The 22,423-nt window shown below is 40.1% G+C and overlaps 1 protein-coding gene across 2 annotated transcripts in view; it reads right to left on the bottom strand.

Annotated features, from left to right (window-relative positions):
• CTTNBP2 (cortactin binding protein 2) overlaps positions 1-9,024 on the bottom strand; it is a 191,432-nt gene extending 182,408 nt beyond the window's left edge. For both annotated transcript variants that reach the window (XM_072652951.1, XM_072652952.1), the window contains exon 1: positions 8,894-9,024. In XM_072652951.1, coding sequence (XP_072509052.1) covers positions 8,894-8,974 — 81 coding nt within the window. In that variant the 5' untranslated portion in view covers positions 8,975-9,024. The remainder of the gene's footprint in view (positions 1-8,893) is intronic.
• Between the last annotated feature and the right edge of the window lie 13,399 nt (positions 9,025-22,423).

The raw sequence follows: 22,423 nt of genomic DNA, 5'->3' as shown, positions 1-22,423 counted from the left end.
TTTCTTCATCTGTAAAATGAGAACAGTTTGAGCTAGATCAGGGGCATCCGATTTTTTTCACATGACTAGAAATCCATGTGTGCAGCCTGCGGTCTTAAAAATGGCTAACAATGACACACAGCTCGTTAGCTATTTTAAAATATGGATTTCCCCCCTCCTCCTCCCTCCCCCACTGCACCAGTAATACAAAAGCAATACACAAGAGAATTTGAGTGGCAGTTGACCTCTAGAACATTCCTTGAGGCTACTGTCCCAGATAGACCACTAGATTGCAGAAAACTTCTTACATAAGTATCTGTGCCAAAAACATTGTTCTAAAGGACCTAGAAAATCCATTTAAGCCACTTTCTACAGACTTAGCTTTTCATCTTAGTATGTAATACTTTGGTAATAAATATTTACTATTATTAGGTAAAGAGTATATGATAGTGGAAGAAAGACCACTAAGTTTGGAGTCAGAAGACCTGGGTTTGAATCCTGGTTCTGTCACTTACAACCTGTAGTGACCTTTATGCAAATCACTTCATCTTTCTATGGCCCAATTTTGTCATCTGCAAAATGAGAATGACCACTAAGGTTCCTTCCTTCTAGCTCCAAAATTTCATGATCTGTGATTGTATGGTGCTAAAAATTATAACAACATTTAGAAACTGCCCATATTGTTTTCTTCTGGCTGATTCAATGTTTTTACCTAAGGATATGTGGTTTTGCAGTCACTGGGAAGAACTGATGGGGAAAAAAAGAAGAAAGCAATAATGAGTCTTTAGAAATTTATGGGCAAAGACCAAACTTTGAATACTCTGAATAAGAAGAAATGCCAACATCCTAAAATTCATCCTTCCAGATGAGATCAAGAATACATTTTCTCTAAGTCACAAAATTTACACTGTATCCAACTACAGAGCTGGGGAACTCTAGTAGAATTAATCTTTCAAGAAAAACACAGGGGGAGAATGGATATTGAATATTTATTTCTAAAATGCTGGGTCTTTTCAAGGCACTTTCAAACCACACAATCCTTCTTACATTAACTCTGCTTCATTAGTTAATACCTCTATCCCCTCTTTTTTGGGTTTAAGAAACTGGAGTCCAAGGAGACTAAATGATTTAGCGAATGACATATAGGCAAATAAGGTCAAAGGCTGAATTAGAACTTTATAGATTATTACTTAGTCCATTGAAAACTATGTTATTGCTTCCTTTGTGCGAGGTACTGTGTAATTTGTCTATCTGCTTTGGTATAAAGCAAGAGCCTGTGCAAACAGAAAGAACAGCATGGAAGTCTTCATAATGTTCAAAGCCACACTCAGTTTCATGGATCATTCTTAGAAGAAATAAGTGGTCAGCCTTTATTACTACAAACTGTTGAACAGGAATTAGTATAATGGATATGTTTACTGTGTTAAAAATCACAGGGTTAAAATTAATGCGTCTGAACATTGCAAGTTTGCCCATTTTATCTCTTCTCTGACCTTCTCTGCACCTCTTCTTTCTGATAAAATACATACACAAATACATGAAGACACACAATTTGTACTTTTTTTAAGATAGCAAAGCAGCACATTGTGTGTAATCAGGACAAGATCATGAAGCAATGAAACTGACTATGAAACAGAAAGCAACCAGAACCAGCTACTGGGTGCAATTAAATTTGACCAAAATGAAAAAACCAGAGAACAAGAAATTGATGAGGACAGTCTTAGATACGTAACCAGGACCACTTCCTCCTTTCTCGTTGCCCTTTTAGAAAGGGGCACTTCAGAGAGTAGAAAGCAATATTTCCTATTTCTATCATTTGTCTTTCAATGTTACAAAAGCCCTGCAGAAGGTCTTTGTTTAAAATAACCTGCAGTAGCCAGCAATCACATGAAATAAGTGTTGTTTTTTAAGCAGCTCAAATTGCATTAATAAATATTCTCTCCAAGATTCAGCTTGAGATGGCAAATCCCAGCACTAATATTCAAAAGAGTAACCTGATACACCAAGATTAAATGATGTGCTTTCAGCAGCAACTCAGACCTTCTAAAGAAATTCTGCTGGTGTTTAAATACAACATTAAAATTTCAAAACAAAGGCACTCAGCAAACAAACATCCAATCCCCACAACAATATTAACTCGACTATATTGCATTTGCTGGACCATTTTAACTGGCACTTAGCCTACTGAATGGATGCAAATATTTAAGACATTCAGTGTGAGCAAATAAAAAAGAATTAAAAGGTTACCTACGTGAAATCACATGACATTAAGATGGTTCTCAATATTTGCATGTATGGTTCTTACTAACATCAACCGTCAGGTCACGGTCACAATTATGACAGCAGAATTATTAACACACTTGTTTTATTCATATGTCCAGTGCCTACAGCATAGTAGATACTTAATAAATACTCCTTGACTGATAAATTGTGCTACCTCCTTGTTAGGAAATAATCCCTGTTCTTAATAAAAGAATAAAAGGGGAAAACTGATAGTTACATAAATGAAAAGGGAGGTAAAAGGCAGACAGAAAGTAACCAAGTAAAAAGGGAAGAAATAAAGTTAGACATGGGAAAGGGGAAGTTTTAAATATGATAAAAGAATCACCTGGGGAAAGACAGGGAAAGTTTAATGATGATGTCCACTGAATTAGTTGCAATGATTCATTTGTTAACCCATTAGTCAGTAATTCTCTTAAGCTTCATATACACATAAATACACAGTTAGACTAAGAAACTTGAATAGGAATGCACACTCCCTGTTTTCTTTTCTCTGATCAGGTGAGTTGCACTAATTCATCCAGTACTTATCCACTCTGTGCTTGTGTAGAACAGTGTGTACTTTTCAAATGGCTGATAAGGATCTATGGCTGGGGACCACATTCACTGTGGAAAATGAAGTGGCCTCTACCAGGACTAAATCTTAGCTTCCATAGTACTATCTCTACACAGCTTCATAAATATACAACCAGACCTATGACTGCATTGCTATAGGATGCAATTCCAGTGAAGAATTATTTTTTTTACCAATGCAGATCAGTGCCTTCCCTGCAATGTATAGTCGGAGAGATGTCTGGGGGCATTGAGAGACTGTGACATGTCCCAGTTCAATGACAATTTAGGGCAGTAGTTTCAAACTCAAATAGAAAGGGTTCCTGCTGGGCAGCACTCTGACTTAGAAAACCACAAATTAACATTACCTATGTTGTACTGCACTTTTATTTACTTTATTAAGCATTTCCCAATTACATTTTAATCTAGTTTGGCTCCACTTGTAGTTTTTGGATAGTTTGTGGCCTGTAGGTGGAAAGTCTGACACCTCTGGTTTAAGGCACAAGACAATAGCATTTAACAAAACAACAACACACAATACAGGGAAAAATAATAAGGGAGGAAGAGAATTAGCAATTTTTTAAAAATTATCAGAGTGAAGAGGAAAGGTGACAGAAGGTGTTGGTAAAGCTGACATCCTACATCCTGATGTCTATAAAATCTTTATGAGAATGATCTGTGTCTCCATAGAGGATATCCTTGTTTAAAAATATGAGAAGGCAAAAGATAGGCTTTTACAGATAATTCTGTGTAGCAGATCACATGTTGCCAATCACTAAGCAGACTAGCAGGTACAGAGAACACAATAAGTATTTATTATCTGCTGATTACAAAGAGCATTTGATTTGGTAGGGCAAAATATAGCCTTACAGACCCTATTTTAACAAGGCGTCCTTCATGCATATTTTAAGATGATACAAGAAGCCTTGATAGTTGCAACCAGAGTGATAATTTTGCTCAGTGATGCTCTGATTATCAATGATAAACAAGTCAGAAATGAAGGAGCATACTACACCTTTGCATGCTCCCCAAGGTCTATACTACTGTCATGGAGTTCATCCTGCAAAGGGTCCAAAGAAAGCATAGATTTCCTCTAGAGGGTAAGGTGTCATCTGCATGTTACTGTTTGCAGATGATAGTGCATCTCAGAATACTATAGGTCTCCTCCTCAATGAGATCTATGAAAATTCAAAAAATATTAGCTTTGAAAGTCACACAAGAAAAAAACAAGTTGGTAGAGAATATATATTTACCAGATGAGGACAGGTGATTAGATGGAGTACCCACTGTATTAGCCCATGAATATATGAAGTAAGCATTGCAGCTCAGCAATGAACCAGGCCCAGGACAGAATGTGGCCTGAGTTATATTTGAAAAATGAAGCCGCACTTTCAATGATCCCCTAAAATGACCTCTAACATAAACACTCATTTTGTAAGCCCACTGACATATCGGCCATAGTACTAGATAGCTTCAAATCAAGGATAGCTGAAGAATCAAAATGCAGAAGGGTGTAAAAGACAATGGAAAGATGAAAGGCACAGAAGTAGTCAAAAGCACCTCAAGGTTACTTCAGGACATCAAAGAATGATAACGATGCAATCAAGGCAATGTGATATTGAAAAAGGTGGGTCTGTCAACTATGAGGAGTGGGGGATAATAATATATGGCAGCCAATTCATGAAATGTTAAAAATCAAGAGTGGGATGTTAGTTAAATTTTTTATGGAGAATTTATGGAAGGGTACTGACAAAAATGACACAGTTATGATTAAGAAAGGATTGATGGGCTGTGATTTCTACTGGCGAAAGAATTACTCACAAGAGACCATGAAGGCACTAAGGCATGCATTTGTAAACTCTTCAGAGGATCATAGATTTAGAATGATGAGGACAATTTCAGTTCATTGAGCCAAACACCTGTATTTTACAGATGGGGGTACTGGCCCAAAGACCTTAAGTGACTTGCCTAAGGTCACACAGCTGATAAGTGTCAGAGGTAAAATTTGATCCCACATATTCTCTGACTCTAATCTTCAACCCTCATTCCACTGCACCATGCTGCCTTTCTACTGCCATTCTATAGAGTGAGAAAATAATTCTAATCTGGGTTCAAGTTATACAAACTAAGAATACTTAACATCCCAGACTTTCCATTAATTGTGTGACTTTGACCAAATGAGATACATAGGGCCTCAGTTTCCTTGCCTATACAATTATTTCTGAGGCCTCTTCAAGCAATAAAACATGACTATGTCACCCGAGCATTTCTCCCTTTCTCCAGCATACCGTGTTCTAGATTACAGGCATACTCACTATTTCCCATGCTTGGAAGGTTGTTCTTCATCTCTACCTCCTGGCTTCCTACAAATCCAGTCAAAATTCCATTTTCTATAGGAATCCTAGGTGATCCCCTTAATTTTAGTGCCTTCCATTGCTGATTAATTCCAATTTATCCTGTATGCATCTTGTTTGTCCATAGTTTTGTGTATGAATAACTTGAGAGCCAGGACTACCTTTTGTCATCCTTGGTATTCCCAGATCTGATATATATTAGGCACTTAAAGAAATGTTTACTGCTTGAAAAGGAGATAATGCATACTGTAGAGCACTTTTCAAATTTTAAAATGCTACAGAAGTGTCAACTATGATTATTAAAGAGAAAAATGTCAAACCTTAAAAAAATGCTAAATACCATGCCTTTTCCATCCTTGGGTTAGTTGGCAATTCCAAGCTTTTAATCCAGTAAATCTTTGTTTTCTCCTTTGAAAAAAGTGATAAGGCAAGGCATCCATCACATACAGCTACTTGATAACTACATTTTTGCTGTATTTTGAAAGAAAATGGCTTAGCAATCTTTTCATTTCAGTTAAGACAGATCTTTTCATTGCTAGCTCTACCACAAAACTCACCTGCAAGACATCAGGAAAATTTATAAAAGGTGACAGCTTCTTTTTATTAATACTTTCATTGCAGGTGTAAGTCATTCAGTGATATTTAGCACTGTTTAACAAAATCCTTGCTAAGTTTTCCCCTGGCGCCATCGCTATGACAACAAAGAACATACGCTAAATTTTTTTTGCACACATACTGACCCCTGCATATGGTCCAGGAAAGCCCAGAATGATTTCTATCTCTCCTGCTTCTCAAATTCTTTGGTGATAACAAAAAGTCCATTTCTTCCATGCTATCCTATACATTGGGAGTTATTTCCACTGTGGAATGATAATATGAATTCCCAGAATAACAATATTTGGCTAAGGAATTGAAAACACCACTGGACTCCTGGGATGGTTGACGGCACTTGATAACTGATATGATAGCACCAATAATACTGGCAGTCTTAATCGTTACCATCCCTTTCATTGCACTGGCTAGGTTTTTAGGATTTAAATAGCTAAACAAAACTTTCACAACCTGAATTAAAAACACTCCCCTGGAAATCATATTAAACTGAAAAACTATAAATTCAACTTGTTTCCAGGCAACCATCCAAATAGATCAACTTTCAGAAAAAAAACACCCAACTTCCAAAAAATAACTTAATTTGCTTTTAAGGATCACTTAAGTCATCATTAGCAAAAGAAATACACACCCAATTTTAAATAAAACGAAACTGGGTTTAAAAAAGATATAAAGAGCCATTCTTTCCAAAATATACAGAATTTAAAACGTAGCAAAAAGGACTCAATCAGCCAGGAATATGGAGGAGTGTGAAATATCTCTTGCTTTTAAATACTGGGTGATAAATTGCATTTGTGTGAAAATATCACCTCTCCAGCTCCTCTTTAATTTAAAATTAGCCTTCAGGCCATCAACTAAACTGACAATGGCGAGTGGCTGACATAATGAGTAAACAAATCTTAAAAAAACATTTTTAAGAAAAAAAAGCTTTCCCAGATATTAAAAAAAGGGTTACTTAAAAAAAGTTGTAAAAGGCTAAATGATTAATCTCACCAAAATATATCTAATCTAAAGGAATCTTTGGAAATAAAAAGCAGGTTAAGATTTTCTCTGGCTAGTCTCAAGATTAAACCTCAAACTAATTGTACGTTCACACACATACATACACACAAGCCACTCCTGGGATTTTGTGAATTATTAAACAATAAAAAAAAAGAACTAGCAACAACATCATGAAAAATCAACCTAACCATCACCATCTGAATTTATGGCCTAAACTAATATATCAATCAGATAGAGTCCATAATCAAGTGTTTATGTTTGGCTTTACTTTCAGTAGATGATTAAAGACCTCAGAGTCATAACAAAGAAGCCTATTCTAAGTACGCAAGGAGATCAAAAAAATCTTCACCTTCACTACTTTACCTTATCCATCATCACACCGGAAGATTCCTGGTCATTTTCAGTAAAACAATTGCTTTCTGGCTTAAAAGCAGTCTCGATTGTGTTTCACATGCGGCTACTGGTTTTCTTTCCACATCATAAATTGGACTATTTCATTGGCAATCTTAATGCCTTTTTAAACAAATTTCCTACGTCAATACAGGGATTCTTCTAAAAGTCTAGAAACCCAAATCTAGCAGTTGCAGAAGTAGAAATCAATAGCTCTCCGACTGCTCTCTTCTAAATCGTCCCTTCTCTTGTATATTTCTCCTTTCAGTTCTTGTTAGGGCCATGGAGGCACTCCATCCCTGGTCCCTGTTACCCTCACCCCCACCCACCCCTTCCTTCTTCTCTCCCTACACCAGTGGTAAGGTTCTAAGGGAGGGAAATAACATTAAGCAGGCTAGCTAGGGAAAGTTGAAAAGATTGTATCTGTTTACTCTTGGCCCTGTCCCCTGCTTTTGACTGAAATGTAGCTCAGTTTAAGCAGTAAGAATCAAGAAGGAAGTGTATGGTACAAGACAGAAGAGTTAACAGAAATTCTGATGTCCTTCACTTCATCAGAACCCCACACTGGATAACTGAAGTAAGAGAAGGGCCAAGGGCAGGCAGGCAGAGCTGCGGCCCCCCTCTCCCCCTTCTTTTTTAAACAGGCTCCACGCGGCTTTAAACAGCCAGGCTGTTTCCTTAAATACTGAAAACATTTTCCACCCATTACGTGGAGTTCAGCTCTATTCAACAGTAGGGGCTTGTCACCTGCTCTGATTTCCACCCACAAGGTACAAAGATGAAGGCGGGGGAGGAGAAGGACAGGTACCACGGGGCATATGGGGGGGGGGGGGGGGGGGGAGAAAGGCGATTTAACTACAAAACCTCGTCTTGAACCTGTCTCTGTCTCAGTCTCCGTTGGTCGCTGTTTCTCTCCCCCCCTTCACCCCCAGCTTCTGTCAGTACAACCCTAAAAGGGGGAATGGGAAGAGGTGAGGAGGGGTTTCAAGGAGTCAAAGGCAGTGCCAATGCCCGGTCACTGGCAGCCCCGAGCCCAATGCACCCGTGGATTTCTGTGGTGACTTTCCCCACTGGCATCTGCAAGCATCCTCAAACACACAATAGGCTTCTGCACACCTGTCCTACACCTAACCAGACATCATCCTCTTCCCCTTCCCCGAATCTCCGAGATCGCTGGCCAGTGACAAGCGCCCAGCTCGAAGGCTCGCCCCTGCGCACACACACACACACACACACACACACACACACACACACACACACTCACACAAACACGCGCTCAGCAGAGATGCAAACAATAGGGGGTCAAGTTCGCTGCTACACACCACAATTCAGCCTCGGCCAAACCAGCAGGGGTTGGGGTGACTGGGAAGGGTTGGGGGAGAAGAGGAGGAGGGCGTGCAAAGAGGGTGGGACCGAGGAGAGTAAGCTGAGGGAAAGGGTGAGGGCGGCTAGAGGGGCGGGCTCCGGAGAGGTGCCCCGGGGGGAGTCCCCGCCGAGGAAGGCAGGAGGAAAGGACCCGGCGCTTTCCAGCTGCGAGGGAAGGTCGGGAGCAGCCCTCGGCCACCTCCCGCCCCACCCCTCCAGTCGCAGGGGTGTGGCGTGGGGACGAAAGGTATTCCCGGGAGGGAAAAAGGTTGCAGAGCCCAGGAGATCGCGGTACCCGCCACCTTAAGCCCCAGAACCCCGAACCACCGCCTGCAACGCGCGCGCCCCAGGAGCTCGGTTACCGCCGCCGCTGCCGGGGCTCCCGCCGGGTCCTCCGGGTGGCGGGAGAAGTCGGGCTCGCAGTTCGCCCCGTCCGTCGCCATCTTCCTGCTCTAGCGGATCTGAATGCGAGCACCGAGCTGCAGCTCCCCAGCTCGGCCCCCTCGCTCTGCACGGGAGGCGCTTAACCCCCTGCGCGCCGGAGAGCCGGGCACACAGACTAACCCAGAGGAGAGGAAGGAGTCGGGAGCGCCGCGCTCTGCGCACCTCCCAGCTCCGCACCCCCGGCCCGCAAAGCACGGTACACTCCTCCCCTTGCCTGCCCGCCCCCGCTGCGCCTTAACCCGCTGTGCGCTGGAGCCCAGCCCAGCGCGGCGCCCGGGTGCCAGGGAGGGGCCCGCGGCACTGTGCAGGCGGGCACCCCCGCTTTCTCGCGCTGCGAGCCTCCCTTCTTTCCGGCTGCAGGAACCCACGCCGCCAGGCATCCCGGTGGAAGGGTCTCTGGAGAGGGGGGTGACCTTGATCGTACACCCGCCTCCTCAGTTTGAAAGACAGCCCAAGTCTTTCCAAAGCACACCCTCACTCCTTTCTCTTTGCAGGGAAACGGACTAGGAATAAGCCGGGCTCTAGGTCGTGGGTCTGTCCCCGAGGCAGATGGGGAGTCTGAGGCACCGGGCAGAAGCTGACAGGACCCCCTACGGGACAGCGGCGCAGCGGTAACACTCGATCTCAGGGCTCCCAAACCTGACTCTGACCGAGGTCAGGAGTAATCGCCTTCCCTTCCCAGCCCGGCACTACCCCAAAGACAAGGCTTTGTTTTCATCTTCGGAAATTTCCTTTTATCCCTTCGGCTAAAGTCACTTGTCAAACCTCCCATCTCTCAAAGGGATCGACTCTTTCCCTCCTCCCAAGGGCCACCAATTCTAAACCGAAATTTTCTCTCCTGGTCTCCTATTCATAGTACCGTGATTTAAAGCTACAGATCCAGAAGGAGGGCCCAGAGATGCAGTGACGCGTTCAAGGTCATGGGCTGTAAATGAAGAATTTGAACCATGGTTCTTAGACTTTATATCCAGGAGGCTTCCCCCCTGCATTGATTAGCCAGCCATCCTCTACTGCCCATCCCACTTCATCACTTAGACTTTAGACACAGCTTCCGACAGCGCACTGGGCTCAGAGTCAAGAGACTCGTGTTTCAAACCGAACTTTGAAACTATGTGTCCTTGGACCAGTACTTCCCTAGATCTGTTTCCTCATCTAAAAATTCCCTCTAAAGTCTTTCCCATTTCTGTCATTATGCATTGGGTAGAGATTTGATGCCAAGAGCATCAGCTTTCTGGTTCTGCCTCAGACACTTACTAGTGTCTGTTAGGGTATTATTTGTAGTTACTTGGTCTCTATTTCTCCAAGTGTAGAATGGGGATAATACTATTGTAGGGTGTGACCGTCCGTGCTGGTTAAATAGAAAATGCGATAATTAGCTTTCTAAACCTTACAGTGTTGTATGAATGTTAATTTTTTGTTGATGCGGGTGATTCTAGCCCTAGCCAAAGAGTCCTCTCATGGGGACAAGATACTGGTCTACCTCACTTCTTAAACATTTTAGAGGAAGTGTGATGTTGTGGGAAAAGCGCTAAATTCGGAGTCAGAAAATCTGGATTCTAATCCTAGTTCTGCTTTGTACCGACTGAGCCATCTCAACCTTTGTGGTCTTAGAGATTTAGCCTCTGACTGTACTCCTATTGATCTTGCCCTGAGGATCATAGTGTGTCTTTTTAGTATTCCAGTCCACCAATCAATTAACAGACATATATGAAGCTCCATCTTGTGCCAGGCATTGGTCTCTCCATTCTGATCACTAAATGATTAGCCCTGAAAAAAAAAATAAAAGGAATTAACTTTGTAGTCTGAAATACTAACAATGGGGGGAGGGGGACATCATTTTTATAAGATTTTTCTAATACAAATTTATAAAATATTTTTTAAAAGATCACTTTTTTCTATATAATTCACAAGGGATCTTGCATAATATTAGTTTGCTCCATACTCTTTTGCCCCCCCCATCTGATTCAGTTCATGCCCTTTCCTGCCAACTACCATGTCCTACAAATCTATCCCTTTATCAGGACCATATGGTCAGAATTACTAGATATCCTAAAAATGTGTTGAAAACATGAAATCAAATCCAAGCATCTAAACTGTGTTTCAGTAAAGTAGCAATGGACTAGCATTTATTGACTCCTTAGGAAAAAATAGACTTGAAATTCTAAGAGATCATTAGATTATAATTTCCAACCCTGGGCTCTGACTAACTGGGACCAATATTCCTTTTTTAGACAGGTACATATCCATATTGGGACTTCTAATTATAGGTTCTTCACACTCTACTCACTAAATTTACAAATTGGGCCCAAATCTAACACAAACCAGGGCAGGGAAAATCTCTCCTGTAGGGTCTTGAACTGGAATTGATTCATAGCCTAAAAAAGTGTTAACTCTTTAATTTCAACCTTCTGGAAGATTTTCAAACCAAATTTCAGGTTAACGATCAGTCAAGTGATCTTTCTCAGCGAAGAGATTGAGGCATAATTAATTCTTGAATAAATACAAGTTTTTTATTTTTCTTTGAGGCATTAGCTCTTTGGATTTACCATCCCTGTTTCTCAAGAAAAAGAAATATTCCTCTGAAATTGATGCCTTCCCCTAGAATACAAACTCTGCCGACAAGATAATACAACAGTACCTAATAAGTAAAAGTTATATTACTGAAGAACTTGGAATTAAGAGAAATGAAAGAAGTTTCCTCTTTCTTTTCAGGAAACATTTGCTTGCAAAACAAAGCAGTCAATTTTCTTGTATTGCTGTTGGATTATAATCCAGAGTTAACTATCTCACTCCTGAAATGGAAAACCTTCAGGGAGGAGTTAAGAACTAGAAATAATTTAATGTTGTAACATGATTTCTTCAGGAAGTACCATCTGAGGAGTTTATGCTGTTGTTATTGAGATTAAACGTTTGTGGGTTCATTTGTGGGTTCTTTGGTGACCCCAATGAAAATGTTCAGTGTCATGAATCAGAATCATTAGCATTAAGGCTATAAAAACAGAATTAGCCCTAGAATGAAAGTTCAAGAGCCCTAACTTGATCAAAGGAGAGGAGAGAACTTACAAATAAAGGTAATTTCACTTCTAAAAATCCCACTTGTACACTGGTTAATTGACAACTTTTTTTTTGCCCTGCTTTAACCTTCCTGTTCTTGAGATTTAAAGGATTTTGCTTTGCTCGTTCAATTGTCAGACCACTATAAATTAAGTCCTTTTACTAAAATGGCCTAGTTAGTGCAGCATCACCAGTAGGACTAGCTAGTTTAAACTCTCTTCTGAGAATCAGCTCGTGTGGAGACTGAAAATTAACCCTTTCTCAGAGTCTTTGCACAAAGCACACCTTCCATTAATGTGAGGTGGCACTGAATCAAAAGAAACACTGACCGGTTATGTAAATTAAATCTTCTGAAGCTTCATTAAATACTTAAATAGAAAACTCATCCCAATGTTAAAGAAGTAAATTTTCCATTGGCAAGTTTGGAAAGATAGCAGGGCAAAGATGGAGGGGGAGGAGAAGGCAATGAATAAGAATGAATCTTATTTTTAAATCGGTTACATTTAACATTAAAATGAAAAGATCATGAATTTTATTTATCATACTGGAGAACCAACTAATCTCCCCTGTATGTGCATCCAACATGACTGGGATTTGTTATTTGGATTTGTTTTTGTAGTAGTGATAAGTTTCTATTGAACCAGTCCTCCTTGTGACCTATGTGATGACAGGCTGGAGTCAACAATTCAGTCTGTGACTGAGGAATTTTTTTGTTTTCTTTCCTTGAACCCATGACCTTGGCCTAATTGGCATTATTCTCCAACTAAATAAGCTGAACAACCTAGATAGTTCCATATGATAAAGCCGTTAGGATTCCCAATATTTTATACTGAAATAAAGACTCTCCACTGATCTCAGAAAAGATTACCTCCCTCCATAAAGAAGATTGTAATCATTGTGGTCTCTACTACACTAAATTGGGGGAGGGGAGGTGTTATTAGCTCTATAGAGCAAACCATGTTTTACTCAGACTTTGTGCTTGTTGAAGGACAAAATTACTGATTAACAAATCAACTCAGGCTACCTCATCAAAGTTTTAGTAATAAAATGTATAAAGTACCAGATCACTGTCATTCCTCTCTGTTCCCTGGCATCTGACATGATAGAGCCCCACTCGTTTTCTCATGAACACTAAATAAGAAAGCATCTGAGACCTGAGCTTCTTGTATCTGCTTTATAAGAGCAAAACCCAAAGCACTTGGAATTAATATACATATACATATTCTGGTAGTGGAAAAAAATAAAGTTCCTTCCCCTACTTTCATTTTTATAACATCTCATAATTTCATAATGGTCAACCATTGATTATCCACAGGTGGTTTAGATATTTGTTAAATTTGACTTAGTAAATTTTTAAGTCCTGTCTCATTTACCCTTGCTACCCATGGTTTGGGGGAAGTCTTCCATGACAAATATCATTAGGTGTATGCACAGGGAATATAAAATACTTTTAATATTAGCTTAAGCAAAACATAATTGGAGAAGTAAACCTCTAGTGTATAATGCAAGCCACAGCCAATTACAAATGTCTTTTGGATAATCAGTTGTCACCAGCACTGCTTTCTCATAATACAGGTAACTGAGAGTAGACTTGTCCTTCAATTGTCAAAATAGTGGACAAGAAGAACACAGTGTCACACGTGTCCTAATGTGGTGATAGTCTGTCCATTCTTTTTTTCCTTTCAATTGATTTTTATTGGTAGCTTTTGTTTTTAAATTACTTAGATTTCCTATGTATTTTTCTCCTTTCTCTCTCCTCTCACAGAAAGTCATCCTGAATAACAAAGAATTTTATTAAAAAAGAAAAGAAAAAGATGAAAAAAAAATTTGGCAAAGCCAATCAATACATTCAAAGTACTGAACTTATATCAATGTTGTAGGATATCTTCTCTTAGCATTTCTTTGGAACCAACCTTGTTCTTTATCATTTCACAACATTCATTTTCACTTATTTTGTAATAATGTTTTTCCATTTTCATTGTATATAACAACAGAAAAGTTTGCTTTCCTGACTCTCTTTACTTTACCTTGCATCAGTTCATCTAAGTCTTTCCAAGCTTCTCTGTACTCATCATGTCCTTTCTTTTAGCTTAGTAATACCTTATGTACCATAATTTGTTTAACCTTTCCCAAATCAATGAGCACCTACTTTGGTACCATAAAGAATGCTGCTATAAATGTCTGGGGGGTATATGGAACCTTTCTTTTTGTCAGTGACTTCCTTAGGTTATGTGCTTAGTCATAGAATCTCTAGGTCAATGGATATAGATATTTTAGCTTCTTTGTGTATATAATTCTAAATTGTTTTCCAAAATAGTTATACTAATTCACATTTCCACCAGTAATATATTATTATTCCAGTCTTTACACAACCCCTCCAATATTGCCTATTTCTATTTTTCTGTACTTCTGGGTGTGTGTGTGGCCATTCCTACCAGAGAAATGATTACTATGTTGAAAAACCATAATACTATTGTAATGGGGTAGAGGGATCAGAGTACTTGACCCACTCACATGACTCATGACCTTGCCACATCTGGTGACCCAAATGCTCTGGCCCCTTCATCCTCGTTACATAATCAAAGCTATAATATGTTAGTGAATTTGGGGGCATTGCCTAATCTGGGAATGCCTAGACTCCCTGCTCAAACAGCCTACTTGCAATTTTATGTGTCCCAAAAACATTTTTGGGATTTTATTAATAGAAAAGTCTTTCCTATGGTCCTGAATACATTGATTTATTCAGGGATATGATGTGTATTTTTTGAATTTTATTCTAATGCTTTTTGGTTTTCTCTCTTTATTTAAGTAATTTAAAAGCAATAGACCACAAGAGATATTTATTTCAATGTGAGACAAGTACAATCTTGAACTTAAAAAATTAATATAAAAATTTAACACAGTAGTCTGGCCCAGAACTGTCTCTCATCCATCTGAATTTGAAATTAATCTAAATCTCTTCATTTATTTGGCTCTCTTTGGCAATCCAACAGACCCACAATATGTTAGTTGCTAAGCAACTACTAAAGCAATGGTGTTTATACCATTAGGCATTAATTATAGTCTTTTTTTCTTAGAAAGTTTTAAAACTGTATAAATAGTCAGGTCATAAGATTAGGCATTCTTCCTCACTGATAATACAGTTCAGTCTTAAAAACAAAAATGTCAAATACCAAGATTTTACCTTCCAGGCTAGAAGATATATATTTTGTCAATTACAAGAGGAAGTATAATGTTTGAAGAGGTAATGAGAAAAACCAAAATTGGGTCCTTCAGTCTCAATGGCCAAGCAGACAGTCTTTAAGATTGTCTCACTGAGGATTTATTTCTGTTGCAACTGAAAGGAGACTGGCCATAAATGTGTGTCCCTCCAGTCTAAAATTGTGAAATAAAGTTAATGTATCAGCGTCAACCAGCCCAACACAAACAATAACAATACATCAGAAACTACCTCTCAAAGCTTGATGTGCCTCTATTGCACTTGAGTCCACTTACTATCATTTTACATAACCCAAACTTCACCTATGACAAATTCTTTTATAAGGGTCAGGCCATTTTGGTGTCAATTCAATAACACTGCAACCATATAATATCAACTGGAAATGCTGATCGATCCTTGCTTCAAATATCACACTAAAATATCACAGGCAGTACATTACATGTTTCAATTTGCCAGTTAGATATACACTTTGCTCTCATCTTCTCACTTTGGCAGCCTATTTTATACATTCAAGAATTCTGCAAAACAAAGACTTGGGAAGCCTAGAAGGATTAATTTCCTTTTTAGGATTAGAAAATATAAAGAGGGCAGGTGGCTTCTGTGACATCATTTTCATGCTGAGCAAGGTCAAATCACTTACTGAGGAACTAATGTCAAAATGTTTGTGGTAAATTAATTCTGTGGTTAAGTCTGCCCTGTACTGTGGTACTCTGGCATTACTGAAGACATATATAACTTTTTGTTCAAATGCTTTTGTGTTGAGATCACATTTTTTATTTCACTCTCTCCAGGAGAGTTACTGGTCAGAATCATAGCTACACATCAGTCACCATTATCAGCATAGTTATCCTCTTCCTAATTGTGGCCCCACAGGCCTAGACTTAGTGAGAAGGGAGGTCAGGACACTTCCCTCATAACCTCTGCCTTCAAACCATCGATCAGCTAATAAGCATTCACTAAGTACCTACTATGTGCTAGTCACTACTTTCCTGTGGTTGGATTGTAGTGTGCATGATGGGGCGTGATAATGGAACAAGACTGGAAATGTAGGAGCAGAGCAATGCCAGACAGAGGGGTTCACATCTGATCCTGGAAGGAATAGGAAGCCTCTGAAGTTTACTGGGTGGGCAGAAAGGCATGATGAGGCGTGAACTTTGGGAAAATCACTTTGGCAGTGAGGTGCAGGATGGGCTGGAACAGGGAGAGATTTAAGGCACGGAGCAAATAGAAAACTACAGCAGCGTCCCAGGTGAGAGGGGCCTTGTATTGATACTTGTCTTCTTGGGGCCTTGTACTGATACTTGTCTTCTTGGGGCCCTTGCCCCCAGGACCTTGATTGTTCCTAGGTCTGCCCTCTTATGCGTTAGTCCTTCCTTGACAAAGACCATGCCCAACTTGCACTTGACTTTGTTTTGAGTGAGGGAGGGCTGTGCAGGTCACCAGTCTCACTTCTCCTCCAGAGACATCTGAACCTGCTGACCAGATATTCATCAGGATGACTGGAGATGACCTAGGATGCAGCAATTGGTGTTAAGTGACTTGCCCAAGGTCACACAGCTAGTGAGCACCAAATGCCTGAGGTGAGATTTGAACTCAGGTCCTCCTGACTCCTGCACTGGTGTTCTATCCACTGTACTACCTAGCTGCCAGGTCTGCCCTCTAGGTCAAAGTTGGATCCTTCTTCCACATTTCCACCTCTACTCTCACCTTCCCATCCTACATCTCTCTTTTCTTCTCCCATTCTTTCAACTAACCCTCACATGGGATGACCTTAAGAATTCATTATTCAGATTGCTCTCTTCTGGATGTTCTCCAGCTTAGCAACATCCTTCCTAAAATGTGATGTCCAGAATTAAACCCAATAAATCAGTTGTGATTTGACCAAGAAATAGTGCAGTAGGACTCTCACTTCCCTTGCTCTGGATACCAGGCCTTTCTTAATGTACACTAAGATGTTAATGGCTTTTGTATTTCCATGTTACATTGCTAACTCGTACTGAATATGCAGTCCAGCAATAGCCCTAGATAAATTTTCAAATGAATTATTGTATAGCCATCGCGTCCCCATCCTGCCCCCAAAATAAGCTGATTTTTTGAAGCTAAGTCTAAGACTTTGCATTTATACTCATTTTATTTCTGTGCTGTTACATTTAATCTATTTAATCAATAAGCATTTATTTATGCTTACTCCATGTGGATTGTTTTTTGAGATCCTGACTGTAATCCAATGTTAGCAATTCCTTCCATATTTGTGTCATCTGAAAACTTAATACTTATATTTATAGCTTTATCCACAAAAGCACATATCCCTAGGTAAGTGTACTGGAAACTTCCTAAATTGACATGGAACTCTTTTCTGAGCTCAATTGTTCCAAAAATCCCAACTCTACCAAACTATATGATTTTCTAGTTCACATCCTCCATCTTTTCCACAAGAAGAGCACTTTTCTGACATGATCTATTCTTGATGAAGCCATACTAACTCTCTAGGATCACCACTTTCTTTTCTAGATGTTCCCTAATCATGCCTTTCATGATGTTCTCTAGAGTTTTCTCCTCCCAATCTAGGTCAAACTCACTGGCCTATAGTTTTCAGAGTCTCTTCTCTTCCTTTATTTTTTTCTTAAATTAAGATAACATTTGTCCTCAGTTCCACAATTTCATCTTTTTTTTTTTTTCAGAAAAAGTTGGGAAGCTGACTTATTTATTAGTATTAAGCTTATTTCTTGGTCATCCACATTCAGCATGTCAAATTATAGTGTAAGAGTGAGGGAGGAGAATGAACCAATGAATCGGTTACTCCCACTTCGTTTAAAGTAACTAAAGAGATTCTCTAGCCCTGTTGCCTTTATCAAGTGAGAAAGATCTAGATTGAAACAATTCATAAATCCATCAGGGAAATCAGACTATGTATTAAAAAGTGCTTGGAAGCCATTGGATGAAACGGAGTCAAGCTGTACAGGGGTTGTTTTGGGATGGGCTGAAGAAACTCATTCAATGGGTTTTGTGTAAAATAACCACCCATTTCAGAACTTTGGTGATTCCAGAGGCAAAGGAGGGGAGAGTAATTCCTATGAAGCCCTTAATAGGAAGTACATGAGGCAGAGGCAAAGAAGATTCAATTTTCCCTTTCCCATTTTGATAAGAAGAGGACCCTATTTTGGAGAATTTGGACTTTGCTAGTATCCTAGCAGTGTCTCTGGAATGGCAATAATTGTCTATAGATTTGGTTTTCAATACAGCTGTGTTTACATTGGGAGTCAAAGACAAACAAGATACTCTGAAGAAAGGCAGTTAAGGGGGGCTTCATGAGTACCTCACAATGAGGAGAAAGGGGCTTCCCATGTCCAGGGTCTGTCATTTGCCCCTTTGCCACATGTGGTCTATAAGCTTGATTCTACTTTTTCCTAGACTGTATATACTGTAGAAGAATAAGTCACAGAGTTTGAGAGAGGAGAGAGGGAGGATGTTTTTGTACCAACTGTTCTTCCTTAATAAATAGCCCCTTTCTCAAAGCTTATTAAGTATATTTAACAAATTGATTGGTAATCATGGGAGTTGGGGGAAAAAATGCACCAGCAAGGGCCTCATACGCTATAGTAGTAGAAAGCCCTCTCCAACATCCTCTTGGGGTCCCCCTGAGACTCCAAGGAGAGAAGTAGCCACCTAATCTGACAGTGGAGGGGGCGGGGGGGGGAATCAGTTATAGAGTTGACTACATACTCCAGACTTTTACTGTTTTAGAATCCTAGATTTTGAGCTGGAAGGGAATTTAGAGGCTACCAATTTCCACCCCTTCATTTTTCAGATGAGAAAAGTGGTGGCCTGCCTGGGGTTATATAGGTACTTCCTGAGAGGGTTTATGCTAAAGACATTTCTGTCTAGCAGATGTTAAGAAAAAAAATTTTCTTAACCCGTGCTGGGTTTTTGGTTTCAAGTACACACCCAGTTCTTTCTTGCCTGAGAGAGACTTCCATTTCTTAGTAACTCTCTGAAAAGTAACTCTTCTCTATGGGAAAAGGCTGGGGAAACTTGGATTTGTAATAGGCACAAGGCAGGTTTCCTAAAAATTTGGCTTCCACATTATTTGGTGAATGAGTAGCCATAGTCAGCTCAATACCATAGAGATTCTCCTAAGGCTGCCATTTTGCATGTTCACAAATCCATAATTCCCGGTCTCTTGGATTCTTCTTGACTAGAATACCAGCTTCGTTCTAACTTCCTATACAATAAGGTTAATATGTTCATTTGAGCATCTTCTTTTACTTGAGATTCTGGCTTGAACAGTAAGAACATCTGCCTTCATGTATCTTCCAAATCTCAAAATGCCTTGCTCATCCTCACCAAAATTATAAGTAGCAATTTCCTTTCTCTTTAGTCCCTGTGCTTATCCCTAGGTTTGAGTATCAGCTACCACCCCCTACCCCCACCCCCACAAATCTGTTAGAACAGCTCCACAACTTCCACTTGAGGAGGGGCAAGGAGCTGTAAGATGACCAGGGAGCCTGAGTAAACGCAACCCACAAAAGGGACCACAGAGAGTTCCGATCCCACTTGGGTCTCACTCTCTGAAAACTAGCAAGTCCTTTCCCCAGAACCAGGACCGTTCAGTATCTCAGTTATAGAACTGGAACAGCCCTTAGAGGTCACTGAGTAAGCAAACTCCTAATTTTACAGATAAAGAAACTGAGGCTCAGAGAAATCAAGTGACTTATCTGGTGTTACAACAGCCAGTAAGTATCTAATGTGGAATTTAAACCTAGGTTTTACTGACTTCGTTTCAAGCCTGGAGTAGCATTGTATAGCACTTTCCTCTCAGGGGCCCATTTTTCACCTCTATAATCTTGAAAAGATCACTGACAGTGACTCAGCAATTATATCTTCCATTTCTTTCAGTATCAGTGATTGTAGGTCATTTGGATCTTATGCCTTAAACTCATCAAGAGAAGCTAGTTGCTTTCTGAATGTCTATCAAATTTATCTTGAATATCCATTTCTTTTAAAGTTCTACTTAAAAGGAAAAACATGGGAGGGCAGGATGGGAATTGAGATAGGCAGTAGGAAAACTGGGTAAAATTTACAAATCTCAAAGGTTCTTAAACCTTAATCCTAATTCAATGTCTAACAACAGGGAACTAGGTCAATTTTTCTTTGTTTCCTTTTTCCTCTTCATTGACTTCTTTCTGCAAGGTCTTGTCCTTGATACTAGCTCAGTTCTAGTCCTCTTTGTGTTCAGCTGTCAAGGCTATTGGGCCTAAATCTTAGGGAATCTATTTCCATAGCCCTCAATGCTGAAAGTGGGAGCCAAAGGCTTCCACCTTTTTCCTTCAGCCCTACCACTTTTCAGTTCCACATGTAGTTCTCAGAGAATGCTTAAATATAACTAGAGATAACCCTAAAGAGTTATACCTTCTAACACTGTAGCTCCTAAGCCCCCATTAGCATGGTTCCCATTATCAATTGGAATTGGTTGAACTCCATTAAGCTTTTAGAAAAGGAATTTGCTGAGTTTACCAATAAAAGTAGCTACAAAAACATTCTTCACCCCCAAACTGCTGGCATAATCTCCCCCTGTGCAAGGTCCCTGAAGAAAATGGGCTTAAATTTAAAGTAAAATGGTGGAGCAGGACATGTAAGAGCACAAATGGCAAACTGACTCTTGACACAGGGAATTCTCTTGTCCTTTCATGGAGTCCTCCTGTAGTTTCCCTGAACTGTTTGAAGCAGCCCTTGCCCTCATGTGACTACCTTTCCATATCCTTCTTCAGGCACTTCCTCTGTCTTCATCCATCATTGCTCCATGGCCACTGCCCACTGCCCACTGCCTCTGGTAGACTTTGCTACCTAACTCTAGTTGACAATGGGACTCTGATGGTGCTGATGGATCTCCTTAACACACAAGGTTACTGCTAGACAATTCTGTCTCTGGATGCCTAGCTGCCTTAGATGAGAAAATAACAAACAAGAGAAACAAGGTGCTGTTTGGTCATGAATGCATGAGCAGGGTAATGCAATTTGCTGCTGTTTCCCCTCTTGGTATATCACAGAAGTTCTTGCCTCGCTTACCACAAGGAAGGAAAGAGTCTTAGACATCTTCTTGTAGCTATACCCTTTATATGCAAACTGGGTTGTGACTCAGAAACTCCTGAGTCAGTAGTAATTCCAGCTTTTGAGCCAATTAGAAAGCTTCATCACCAGCCAGCACCAGAGCTTCAGTTATGCATGGCTGGGAACAATTCCCCCCATCTTCCTACCTCCACTCCCACTCCCAGATTTCCACTAGGTTACTCAAGCTGGAACCAGGCAAGGAAAATATCTGTGCATGCTTCACCTACTAAGCTTTCATTCCTTCCACCCTTCATTACATTCTTCCCTACCCCTCCCTTGTTAAAAATGTCCTGTACTCAGCAAATCAACTGGGATACATTTTGAACTAGTCCATATTCCCAATCCTGTACGGGTCTCTGAGGTCCCATGAAGACTCCAGAATTTAAACCTTTTTGAATGGTTTCCCCCATGCCATACTAAAGAATCTCAGTAAAGTCCATGTGGCACAGATCTTATACTGACCCAAAATGACAAGCTGAAATTACAATCATTCACAAACACAGAGTTTTGAAAATTCAACAAAGAACATTTTACAAAGCTTATCAAAGATCATTACTTGCCTGGTATTCATAATGGATCTGTCCTGGTGCTTGAAATATTACACCTAGAATACCTGACCCTATGGAACTGAAAATATCTCTCTTTTCCCCTAGCTCTCAGATGAGAGTGACTTTTTCCTCTGTGAGAGAGCTTAGTTCAAGTGCATTCTTGCCTTATACCCCTCCCCAGATACTAGTGCCTGCTTCTCTCCAAAAGCTACCAAGGAATTAGCTTTTCTTTACTTTTTATAAGTTTTATGTTTATTTATACAAGTACATAGGCTTGAGTATGGGGTAGGCTATATGTGCCCAGGCATACTGTAATATGCCAGAAGCCTCTCATTGGAAGGTCGCACTATAAACATGGACAAAGCTTTCTAAATCTCTGGAGGTTCTGGTGGTGAATGGAGACATGAACTGCTTCCATCATACCCACTTCCTTTTTCTATTTTCCACTTACTTTCCACACTGCTTCCCAAGGGCTATGTGTGGAAGGAAGAAGGCGATGACTCTGGTGATTTGATCAC

Source organism: Notamacropus eugenii, chromosome 3, assembly GCF_028372415.1.
Source record: "Notamacropus eugenii isolate mMacEug1 chromosome 3, mMacEug1.pri_v2, whole genome shotgun sequence".
Classification (NCBI taxonomy): domain Eukaryota; kingdom Metazoa; phylum Chordata; class Mammalia; order Diprotodontia; family Macropodidae; genus Notamacropus; species Notamacropus eugenii.
The sequence above is the reverse complement of the archived record's forward strand: the minus strand, read 5'-3'. Positions and strand labels throughout refer to the sequence as shown.